At 39.8% G+C, this 12512-nt stretch overlaps 1 protein-coding gene across 1 annotated transcript in view; it reads right to left on the bottom strand.

Annotated features, from left to right (window-relative positions):
- itga8 (integrin, alpha 8) overlaps nucleotides 1–12512 on the bottom strand; it is a 69940-nt gene that overhangs the window by 37784 nt on the left and 19644 nt on the right. Inside the window, exons 7-12 of the mRNA XM_088997957.1 lie at nucleotides 12072–12197; nucleotides 8383–8427; nucleotides 6335–6378; nucleotides 3574–3630; nucleotides 2635–2687; nucleotides 2357–2562 (exon numbers count right to left, since the gene is read on the bottom strand). Coding sequence (XP_088854083.1) covers nucleotides 2357–2562; nucleotides 2635–2687; nucleotides 3574–3630; nucleotides 6335–6378; nucleotides 8383–8427; nucleotides 12072–12197 — 531 coding nt within the window. The remainder of the gene's footprint in view (nucleotides 1–2356; nucleotides 2563–2634; nucleotides 2688–3573; nucleotides 3631–6334; nucleotides 6379–8382; nucleotides 8428–12071; nucleotides 12198–12512) is intronic.

Below are 12512 nucleotides of genomic sequence, written 5' to 3'. Positions count from 1 at the left end.
GATTTCTATCTGCAGGCACATGTGGCAAGTTAAAAATAACTTGCTCAGACAACAAGGTTTGAACTTTGGAGATCATGGGCGGAAACGTGTTCACGCAGACGACCTTTCATCGCGTGACTTCCTGACTGGACCGAGAGCGTTTATGTTGAAGCTTTTGATGGGATTTCCTCTGTCAAAGACCAAGCAGTCCAGAATGTACAGGAAATGCAGAACAATAAAAAAAAGATGGAGCTGTCATCAGATTTACCTCTGTCCAAAATAGTCGGACTAAATTCCCTTTTGCGCCTATTTAAATCTGTGTACCACTCTGAAACTGTAAACAGCCATTCATTTAGCTTTGTAGAACTCTCCAAACTGAAACAATGGCTGGAGGTTGAAACCGGGGGAGCGACTTTATGTTTATTATTACGATTCCAAAAAAAGACCAACATTCTAAATTTAGCCCTGACCAGATTTTCAGTTTAACCGAGACTAACTAAAACCAAAATAGTAAAATAATTGAAGCGCCAGGGGGATAAAATGAGAATTAGTGCAGGAACGCAAGATGAGACAGCATCAGTGGGTGAGGCCATCTTTGTCGAAAAATGACGAGTACATCATTTTAAATGTTTCCTTCTTTCGCTATGTGACTTCAGACTGACGTGTGTCCAAAAAAATCAATTGGTTTTTAAAATTAAAATAATAAAAACCTAAATAAACTTGAAATAGATCGGCCAATGTAATTGGTTTATAGAAGATTCACTGTGTCATTCAATGTACAGTACTTAGTTTTTATATTATATTATATTATATTATATTATATTATATTACAGTAAAGTCTCGTTATATCGATATCAGTTATATCGATAGTCCCGCTTATTACGATACTATTTCTATGCACGCACGGAGAAAATTACATGCGCGCAGGGTCGGATATATCGATAGTCCCGGTTATATCGATATTTTTCGGACTCCCTAGAATATCGATATAACGAGACTTTACTGTATATTATATTATATTATATTATATTATAAATAATTATTTTATTATTAATAATCTAGGTAGTATATTATAAAATTATATAAATAATTATATTATATAATTAATTAAATAATTATATTATAATATAATTATTATACTATATATTAATAAATATAGTTATTATATTTATTTAGTGCACACTTTTCATCTAATAAAATACAGAAATGACAACAAAACATTAAAGTAACACAAAAATCTATACAAAAAAAACCCCACTCATCATGTGAATACAAGCCCACCAATACGAATGGCTTTGTTGAAAAAAAATTATTAAAAATTAAAACGATTTTTTAAGGTGTTTTTATTATATATATTTTTTCGGAATAGGACATAATGTCTTGAGAATCAAAAGTATCGCAATGTATGTTTTGTTGTAACGATTTAACCTTTCTACCTGTCACACGGGTGTCAAAATCACTTTATATTTAGGCCAGTATTTTCTCGATTGGCGGAAATCCTGCATCGCGCTACCAATGTTGGTAAATTCACAGTCAAGGTCAGGCTCTGCAAATCAGGCAAAGGGAGGGCTGCGCCGCTGTGGGAGTCATCACAGCCATGTTCAATCATGGCCAATCAAAGTGGCTCTGTACACACCCGTAAAAAAAATGTGTAGCTGCATCGAGAGCAGTTGTCAATAAGGCATAGTTCCTCCATTTTTGTCTTATCCCATTAGATTAGTTTGGTACTAACGTCTGGTGAGAACAGGCTCCATTGGATAAATTTGACAAAATACATCATTTTTGCTTCCAATCCTATAAACAAACCCGCATGAACGCTAAACCTCACAAGGAAATTGGCTACTAAAGATTCTTTGTATTATCAACGTAATAATGCTAACAATAACAGGGTCAAGTTTTGTTATTATCCGCCACTTCTGCATCAGCCTCAAGACAAAAATGGCAAAAATGGCGATAGAATGTGAGGAGGAGCTGTTATTTCTTCCCTACTGCATTTGTTTGCGATACTCAGATAAATTTCACCCATTTTAACCCTTTCAGAGCCCCCACGGTGGACATCTGATCATACATGAATTTATCATTTTTGGTGCGTTTTGCTTTTCTACTTCTTCCTTTCCTTTCCTCTTACTTTCATCACTTTGCTGCTGTAAAATGTAAATTTCTACACTATGAGACTAATAAAGGCTAATCCAATCCAAATATGTGTCCACTCCAATGCCAGGATTTTTGTCATTTTCACTCAAATTGCAGGATCCACAGAATATTGAGTTTGAGGACTAAAATAGATACATAAAATAATAAATACATAAATAAAAATTCATTGAATAAATTTGGGAATGGCAGTGAATGAGTTAATATCCCATGTATCGTTTCTTACCGTTGTATCCGTCGTTATTAACGTCTCCCAGCGGTGCTATGGCTGTGCCGAAGCGACCAAAAGTGTACGTCCCAGTCAGAGCGACGGGCGTATAGAAGTTAAGCGGTGCCTTCTGAAGGTACAAGTACACCCTCCCCACTTCTTTGGGTTTGCTTTCCATCTCCCTTTCCATGTAGAGAGGAGCTCCGACCAGAACATCATCCATCCTGTATGAGCAAGTTGGATTTAAGACAAATACAATGCGTACATCTGATACATGCAAATGACAGCTCACCTACCCATCTCCGTTCAGGTCGGTTACAGCCACTGAATAGCCAAAATAAGAAGCCATCTGAAGAACAAATGATTTAGTTTTACTCCTTCGTGCTTTCTACTATCTGTGTGACCGTTTTATTTTCCTGTGTATGATAGTTGTTCATGTTAAGCGCTTTGTTACAGCTTCAGCTGTTTTTAAAGCGCTATATAAATCAATATGTACTGTATTGTACAGACACTCCCCTACTTACGAACATTCTAGTCACGAACAATTGTACATAAAAACATTTTTTAGTAACATATATAGAGTTCTCTCCAGTTGTACACGTTCATATCCTTATAGAGAATATATTTTATTAAATGTTTATTTTTTAGTACAAACCAATACAGGTTACTCTCACGTTTCGGTTTGCGACCAACAGGTGGCACTGTAGGGCCCTGCCTGCAGCTGCACAGGTGTTGGTTGTTTTAATCAATGGCATTTAAAAGGACTCCCGGAGCAACCATGGAGTGTCGGGTCATTGTTTGATTCACCCTGGCAGATTTATTTCATCTTCTCATATTTTACTCATGGTTTTGTTTGCTACTTTGGACCTTTCTGTTCTGATGACTTTGTTGTTTGAGATTTTGTTCCTGCTGACTTTATTTAATAGAATTTGCTCCTCCCTCCTGCCTGCTTTTCTGGGGTCCACCACCACCTTGCAAATTGTGACAGTTACTTATACAAGCCTTAAACATACTTATATAAATCTTAAACATACCTATATAAGCCTTAAACATACATTCCTTAAAAAAATATAGCACTGAAGCAACTTACGAAGAAATTCACCTTACAAACGACCGTTCGGAAAGTATCTAGTTCGTAAGTAGGGGAGCGTCTTGTATTGTAATGTACGTAATGACGTTTATTCATACACATCGACAAGACAGAGGCATCATTTAAAGCCAAATGACTTCCTAACCTGTTCTCCCGTGAAATTTTGGATGAAGGTCAGGTTGGTGGAATTGATCATCACAACCTAAAAGAAGCAAAAGGGACCAATTTTGATGACTCTGCTCTTTTTGTCCTTACCGCACAGTAAACCAGACAAACAAAACAATACACACAGAAAAAAATAAAAGACTACAGCCCACACCACAAAGCTGAAATACCCGTTCTTTTTTATGTCGCCCTCCCCCATGACAGTCCTTCACGTTCCCCTTCAGCCCCCCCCCTATTCTCACCCCCCCCCACCTTCCCCTAAAAGTAACCCTGCTTGTGGGGAGAGATGGAGGGGGAGGCTGAGAATTCCTTCATAAGACCTAAAATAACAACCACATGGGGACAGCCGGGGGGGCTTAACACACACACACACACACACACACGCATACACACACGGGAGGATACAGCTCGACCCACTCGCAGATGTTGCAAAGACACACTAACCCGAGATTGATTTGCAAACAGAAAGACAGATGAGGATACATACAAATATCACATTCTTAAACGTTAAATGCTCACTTTTCCCAACGGGAAAGTTGTCCGGGATACAAAAACAATCACCCAGCAGCCGTGTTTATTTTCTCCAAGCTCTCAAACAAACGCGCTTGTCGCTGCTTGGAATTGAAGCGGATTTACGTTGGGACAGGAGATGTGAGAAAATCTCTTTCGTCAATGGATGCTTCAGGTTCGTGTTTGCTTTCAACATTTAGCTTGTAGCAGACGCGCACATTCCACCATGACGTCCCTGATCCACTGGTGAAAAGGATGCTTTGATGCTTTCCTCTGTTATCTCGAACTGCTTCATACAACAAAGAGGGTGCAGAAAGTGCTTAAGAATGAATGACTGTGTCTTTGTGTCTTGTTATTTTGTTACTTTTTGTTCTTTTGACTTCAAGATGGCGCCGGGAGAGTGTCTGCCTTTCCAGCAGCTCCTCTATTTTGTTTTACGACTTCTTTCTTTCCTTTAATCTTCCTTCCATAACTTTGCTGCTGTGAAATGTACATTTCCCCACTGTGAGACTAAAAAAGGCTAATCCAATCCAATCCAATCCCAACAGTGTTGAAGTATATGTGTGTGTGTACTTTGAATGCACTGTGATTGCGGGTTAATGCAAAGGGGGTCGTGGTTGTGAAGGCGGATTGGTGGGGTGACGTGGGGTCAGCGCCCTCCGCATACGGCGGAAGCAGTGTATCATTAGGGAAGACGGACGCAGTCAGCCCCGAGGACAAGTTCCCATCAGAGCTCAATTAGAACGTCAGAGCGAGCAAGGTGGCTGCCCGAATGGCACTCAGACTCGTGCTTCTCTCCGCTTTGACATGCTAGCTTCGGAAATGTTGACGATGCTTCTGATCTAAAATCAGAGTCCATGTATTGTCCCCCAGCTTCAATAAAAAGACCGACTCCTGATGTTGTTGTTGTCATGAAGATAATGGTGGAGGCGCAGGGTGCCTTGTAACACGCTGATATGACTGTGGTATAATCTGGAAACGGTTTCCCCATCCGTTTGTCACACAGTCGCACCAGCGGCGTAACACGGGTTGCAGGCGCCAGGGTGAGTCAAGTATTTGTGGCCCCCTTTAACCCTTTGTTGCACCGCATCCATCCTGGATCTGAACCGCTTTATCCTCATGAGGCTCGCAGGGGGGGTGCTGGGTTCGATCCCAGATGATTTTGGGCAAAAGGTGGGGTATATTCACAACTTGCTGCAGGCCAATCGCGGGCCACGCACTAATGAACAACCATCTGTGCTCGCAATGACACCTAAAGACGATTTAATGTGCCATTAACTCATTCACTGCCTTACAATGTGCAAAAATGAGGATCCACAGAATATTAAATTTAAGGAAAACGTAAACATTCAATGCATCGTAAGAAACCTTAGACTCTCTTCTTTCATCAGAAAAAGTGAATTAATTCCTAAATTATATGGCTCTGGAGTTATGTGAGCTTGAAATGGGGGCGGCTGTACAGTGCAAAAATGTGTCCACTCCAGTGCCAGGGTTTTTGTCATTTTCACTTAAATTGCAGGACCCACAGAATATTGCGTTTTAGGACTACATAAACATTCAATTCAGCGTAATAAACCTTAGATTCTCTTCTTTCATCAGGAAAAAAAAGTTAATTCCTAAATTACATGGGTCTGGAGTTATATGAGTTTGAAATGGGGGCATCTGTACAAAATACAATATAATACATATTGCTTATAAAGTATATTTTGAGTTTACTTAGTTGTACAAAAGGCAAATGCTGCACCCTCGCGGGAAGGAAAAACTTTGGCGGAGGTCTGACCAGCGCTTTATCTGCAACCCCTCCGCAAGACGTTTTTCTACTTCCTCCTTTTCTTTCCTCTTGCTTTCATCACTTTGCTGTTGTGAAACAAACATTTCTCCACTGCGAGACTAATTAAGGCTAATACAATACAATCCTCGGCAAAAATCTATTTTTGGGCATTTCATGAAAAATAATATATTGTAAATATCTCAAGTGCTAATACTAAAAGCATTGAGATGATTACAAAATAAAATGTTTGGAGCATTTTATGCAGTGAGACACTTCCACCCCCCTTCACCACAACCGCCCTTAGGGGGGGTTTGCACATAAGTTCAAGGGTCATTTAAAGGCACCAAAGACACTTTGATCGTAAACGTTCTCAACTTATTGTATAATTTCCTTGCCAAATCCTTGCAAAAACACACCAACCTCAATTATTTTGTTTTTGCATTCCGGTTTCCATACTCACATATCCAGAGTTTTGTGCTCCTCGTGGTACTCCGGCTAGGAGCTCTGAAAAAGAATCAAAAGTGGGGCTTGAATTCTCACACATTTGGGAAAGACTTATAATCAAAGATGGAGGTTTGTGAAATGATTTCGATTTTGAAAAGTACACTGAATGTGAGAAAAAAAAAGAGTTGAGGACACGTTGAATAATCGGCTGTTGTCTTAGTGACAGACGACTTGCGTTGCAATTACCAGCCTGAGGAATCACAGACAGTTTTCCTGTCGTCCTGCTCTTCTCTTTCACCACAAGGTCTGCACCACTTCCCCGCCCTGTTAGAACTTTTACGATCATTTCGTGAAAATAAATAAATAAATAAATAAACAACTCAAAAGACCAACGCTAGCCGCTCACCAAACCACTTGCACCTAAATGCTGGTGTAACTTTGAAGACTGTTTAACATATGTTGTGCTGGAGGGCCTTTGAGTCGGGGTATTGAAAAAAAAAATCCCACTAAATGGTAATTAGCAAAGAGGCGCCGATTGATGGGGCGTATAAAATGGAGGCAATGACATTGGCGGAAATGTCCAAAGAGGAAGCCCTAAAACAGACAACATTTCGTCAACAATGCAACTTTCTTTTGGTCTTTATTGACGACCCCTGGGCGTCATACTGAATGAGAGACGCCATTTTGTAAATGTCTAATCGATAAAAGAGTTTCTGGATTGAACTCAAATCACCAGCAAAAATAGGATGACGTTTAATATACACACACACTGTGTCTTTTTATAATCTTAAAATTGCATAGTTTAGATCACAGGTGTCCAGTCAAGGCCTGGCGTCCCGATCTAGCCCGTTGCATTATTTAATTCGGCCCGCGAAAGCAAATCAAGCATGTCAAGTGCCACCATGATGCTTGCTAAAGTCTGAACCAAAATGTCAAATTGTCGTACGTCACAGATGTCAAACTGAAGGCCCGGGGGCCAAATCTGGCCCGCCACATCATTTTATTCGGCCGGCAAAAGCAAATCAAGCATTTCCAGTTCCATGATGCTTGCTAAAATTTGAACCAAAATTTCAAATTGTCCCATGTAAACCACAATAACCGTCATTATTTTAGACGTCAAATTTGAAAACTAGTTATTCATTAATTTGTTGTGCGCTCTGTATGTAATATGTGGAAGGGATGAAACATATCAATGGCTTCCCCAATTCATAACGCCCCCCGAGAGGAAACTGTAACTACAACGACGCAAAAAATTACTTTGACATCCTTCAGTTGAGTTGATCCAAATCAAGGGTGTCAAAGTTTACGAGGGACAATTTGAAATGTTGGTTCACACTTTAGCACGCATCATAGAATTTCCCAAGTTTGATTTGCTTTCGCGGCCCGAATATAATGATGTGGTGGGCCAGATTTGGCCCCCGGGACTTGACTTTGACACCTGTGCTTTAGATCACATAGTGCTGCTGTTTTGGGTAGCAAATGATGATAACAGAGATTAACAGAGATCGGCGGAGCAGTTTACTATTTATTGCCCAAATGTGAGTTCGATATATACACTAAGATCATTAAATGTACTTTTATTTCATGCAGTTTCTCTCATTAATTTTTTTATTAAATTTTCTTTTATTATTCCCCTCCCCGCACCCTCATGAAATTTTCATTTTCAAAAAACCCAGATGATCCGCCCATTTTCCTTTCAGATGAAATCCTACAAAATCCACCCAGCATTGGCTCATTAGACATTTTGTTCAAGTCCAGGAGAAACACAAAACCTGCAGAGGTCTGCGAAGTCTGACACTAATCATTCTAATCAGTCAAAGTGGAACTCAGGAAATCCCGTTATCAGTAATTCCCAAAGACGTGTCCCCCTTCAGGAGGTCGCGACCCAGACAATTCAGAGACAGTTCTCATTATTGCCTGTAAGTTTGGAGCTGCGCATTGTCACCCAGCTGTGCGCTCGCTCCCTTTCGGTCACCCGATCACATGCCACAGTGATGTTAGCATCTCAAGTGGCAAAGAGACAAGTTGTCGTTTTTGGTGCTGCTTATGTTCTTGGTTTCTCACCTTGTTCGGAATCACCGGTGAACTCCCCCACGGCAACAGAGTAACCTAGAAGGAAAGATTAGCATTGCGAAAGTTGCCTAACCTGTTTTGCCTGAGCAGGCTATTGTATGAACGATCCAAATTGAACCTCACACCACCAGACCGGTTTAATGAAGGATTTTGTTGTTTTATAAGAATCGCCTCTTTTACCCCCCTTTCAAACCATCTATGTTCTTTCGCTAAGATTTTAACCTCATTGTCGTCAAATGAGTGGTTAGTAGCTTTTAGGTGCAAATGTACTGCCGATTGAGGCCCACTAGTATTATCCCTGCGATGTTGATAAAGTCTTTTTTTGAGAATTTGTTGAGTCTCCCCAATGTACTGCTCTTTACAATTTTCATTCTTACAATGTATGGAATAAACTACATTACTTTGTTTTTCATTTGGTAGCCTATCTTTTGGATGCACTAATTTTTGCCTTAACGTGTTTATCGGTTTGAAATAAGTAGGAATTTTATGTTGCCAAAGGACTCTTTGTAATTTTTCAGAAACTCCTGCAATGTACGGTACTGCTACTCCTCTCCTTTTAGAATCTTGAGAATTATTGGTTTCGTTCGCTATTCTTTCTTTCTGACATTTGTTGAATGACCACTGAGGGTACCCACAGTTAGTGAGTGCTCTCCTGATATGTTTTGACTCCTTTTCTCTACCTTCAGTGCTAGTTGGTATTAGTTTAGCCCTATGCTGGAGGGTTCTGATAACTCCTAGTTTATGTTGTAAAGGGTGGTTAGAGTCAAAAAGTAAGTATTGGTCAGTGTGCGTAGCCTTCCTAAAGACTTCTGTTTTTAGCGCTCTGTCCTCTTTTATAATTACTTTACAATCCAAGAAGGCTAGTTGGTTCTCTTGAATGTCCTCACGAGTAAATTTAATGTTGAAGTCTACAGAGTTGAGATGATCTGTGAAGGATTGAATTTCTTGTTTCTTAATTATGACAAAAGTATCGTCCACATATCTAAACCAGTGTCTAGGTTTTGTCCCTGGGAAGGATGTGAGGGCCTGTTTCTCCATCTCTTCCATGTAAAGATTAGCCACTATGGGTGAAACTGGTGAGCCCATAGCACAACCATGGATTTGTTTATAAAATTTTTCCCGAAATTGAAAATACGTAGTATTAAGGCAGATTTCTAATAATTGGCAGATGTGATCCGGTTTCAGTTTGGTTCTTTCATGCAGAGAAACATCCGCCAGCAGCCTCGTCCTCACCACTGAGACTGCTGCTGGGGTTGGGACAGATGTAAAGAGAGAAGTCACATCGTATGATGCCAAAGTTTCCTCAGGTTCCAATATGAGGTCTTTGATCCTCTCTACAAACCCTGTGGTGTTCTCTACGTGGTATTCTGTGTTACCAACCAACGGAGCTAAAATAGTTTTTAAATATTTGGCTACATTGTATGTAGAGGAGTCAATGCTACAAACAATGGGTCGGAGGGGGAACCCTTCTTTATGTATTTTTGGCAGGCCATAGATACATGGCGTGGCCTCTCCCGGGTATAATCTAAAATACATCTGTTTATCTATATGTTTTGAGAATTAAAGGACAACCGACGTCTCTGGACAAGTTGTGTCCATAATTTGTAAAATGGCTTCAAATGACTTCTACTGAGCGTATTTTAATAAGATTCAACCGCATATAGCTATATTTTACGTTTTAAGACTCGCACTGAATATTCAGGAAGTCTTGTTTTTGAGTTGGTGACGAGTCCGTACGTGACGTCACTGAAGGACTGCCCCTGACCGAAAAAAAGGACACATTGTAGCAGTCCTTCCATCACGTCAATGCTTGTTTGGTCTGAAAACCTCGTGTTGCGCCAGAAGAGGGCGTCCAAGCTCCATATAAGGAATTTATCAGCCTGTGGAAACGCAATACACTGTCATGTCTACAAGAGGTCGCCATTTTCTGCCTCTTTTCTGGGATGCTACATTGCAGTCCAGATGCCTCAAAATGACATGGAATAAATTCTTTAATCGATTGCAAACATGTATGTTTTCCTCTTCAGAATTATTTGAATCATATTCATAACTGGATGTGTAACAAGAAAGCATATTCTCCGAATCTGAAGCCATTGTTTTGATTCTCCGGCAATGCAAGCTTGGTGTGAAGTCACGAACTGGGGGTGGAATTTTCTGAAAATGCCCAATTCGCAGCTCAATTTTTTGCAGATTTTGGACACTTTAAGTCATTTTTATTGGTGTTTTGCATTTGAATAAAGATATCATACTGCGTGTATTGGGTATTTTCGATGCTATAAAACGTTTTTCTGATGTCAGTTAGGAAACAAAAAAGTGACGTCAGTTATCCTTTAAATCATGTCGGCTACCATGGGGAAACTTTTCACTCATTAACTGCCAATAACAAATTTATTCGGGAATTGAAAATATAACGTAGAGCGCCATTCCCAAATTTGTTCGCGTTTTGTTTTCTTTCATGCTTGGGTGCTGATAAAGTGCTGGCCATGGCCTCTGGCAATGTCTTTTTTTTACAAGCGGGTAGCATTCCCTTTTTTCCAGATTCACGCTTTATTCCAGATTTAACTGTTGTTAAAGCGCTATATAAACCCATATGTAAGTGTTGCATTGTATTTAGGACAAACACCCTCATTTCAAGCGCAGATAACTCCAGAGCCGTATAACTTAGGAATTAACTCTTTTTTTCTGATGAAAAAAGAGGCTCTAACGTTTCTCATGCTGAATTGAATGTTCATGTAGTCCTAAAACTGTGGGTCCTGCAATTTGAGTGAACGTGAGAAAAACGTGAACGTGAGAAAAACCCTGGCACTGGAGTGGACACAGTTTTGCACAGGTTGCTATCTAATTGAGTCACTTCCGGGTTGAGTGGCGCGTGTGGCTGCTGCTGCTGCTCACCCACAGAAAAAAACTTATCCTCCTGTGACTTTAAAGTGACCTTGAGAGTTTTGAATGAAATATATTATTATTATTATTATTATTATTATTATTATTATTATTATTATTATTATTATTGTCTGGCAATTAGTGAGTTAAAGGCATATTGGCAATAAGCTTTGTCCGCATACATTATAGTTAAAAATATCGATAGATGTGAGTAATGTGTCTTCACCTGTGGCAAACGCGGTATACAGTACACACCAAGTGGACAACTGTTATAAATATAACTCACAAAGCGGTCCGCCATTACAATGTAAAATAACAAATAAATTATGAAATGGATAATGCCAGTGTTTTTGTCATTTTCACTTAAATGCCAGGACCCACAGAATATTGAGTTATAGGATCACATAAACATTTATTGCAGCGTAAAAAACCTTGGACTCTCTTCTTTCATCTGAAAAAAATAGTTCTTAAATTATATGGGTCTGAAGTTATATGAGCTTGAACTGAGGGCAGCTGTCCAAAATAAAATGCAATGCATACATATTGGTTTATATAGCGCTTTAACAGCAGCTGACGCTGCAACAAAGTGCTAACATGGAAAAAAGGCAAATGCTTCCCCCTTCTGAAAGGGAAAAAACATTGCCAGAGGTCTGGCCAGTGCTTTATCGGCATCATCAGAAAGAAAAAAACAAAACCTGAAAAAAATCGGGAATGGCGCTCTATATCATATTTTTAATTCCCAAATAAATTTGGGAATGGCAGTGAATGAGTTAAGGAACAATTTTGAGTTGAAGCATTACCGAGGTAACTGTCATCGTGCGTGTCTTCAGCGGCAATGGTGTGTTTCTCTCCAGGAACTCGTCTCAGCACTGCTTTTAAAGAGTAACCGTTCAGTATCTCAGCGACGCCTGCTGTCATCACCTGCCCTGCACACAGACACACACACACATAAAAATGTATGTCACAAGTGTCAAAGTCATTTTTTGCCGCGGGCCACATTGTAGTAACAGTTTCATCACAAGGGTTGTTATGAATTTGGGGGAGCCATTAGAATGTTTCGTCTCCTTCGCATATTACATCCAGAGCACACCCCAAATTAACCAAAAGCCTTAAAAAAAATTAACCAAAAGCCTTCCTTTGATGACGCTGCGCCTTATACACTGGTGCACCTTATATGCAAAGTAATATTGAGCTGCAACAGGTCTTGCAACTACTGTCAGCAGCCACTGACTCTATTACCC

The sequence above is a fragment of the Hippocampus bargibanti genome, linkage group LG06 (assembly GCF_051943395.1).
Source record: "Hippocampus bargibanti isolate YZ-2025 linkage group LG06, ASM5194339v1, whole genome shotgun sequence".
In the NCBI taxonomy this organism is placed as follows: Eukaryota; Metazoa; Chordata; class Actinopteri; order Syngnathiformes; family Syngnathidae; genus Hippocampus; species Hippocampus bargibanti.
Note: the sequence above shows the minus strand (reverse complement) of the source record. Positions and strands in the feature narration are given on the sequence as shown.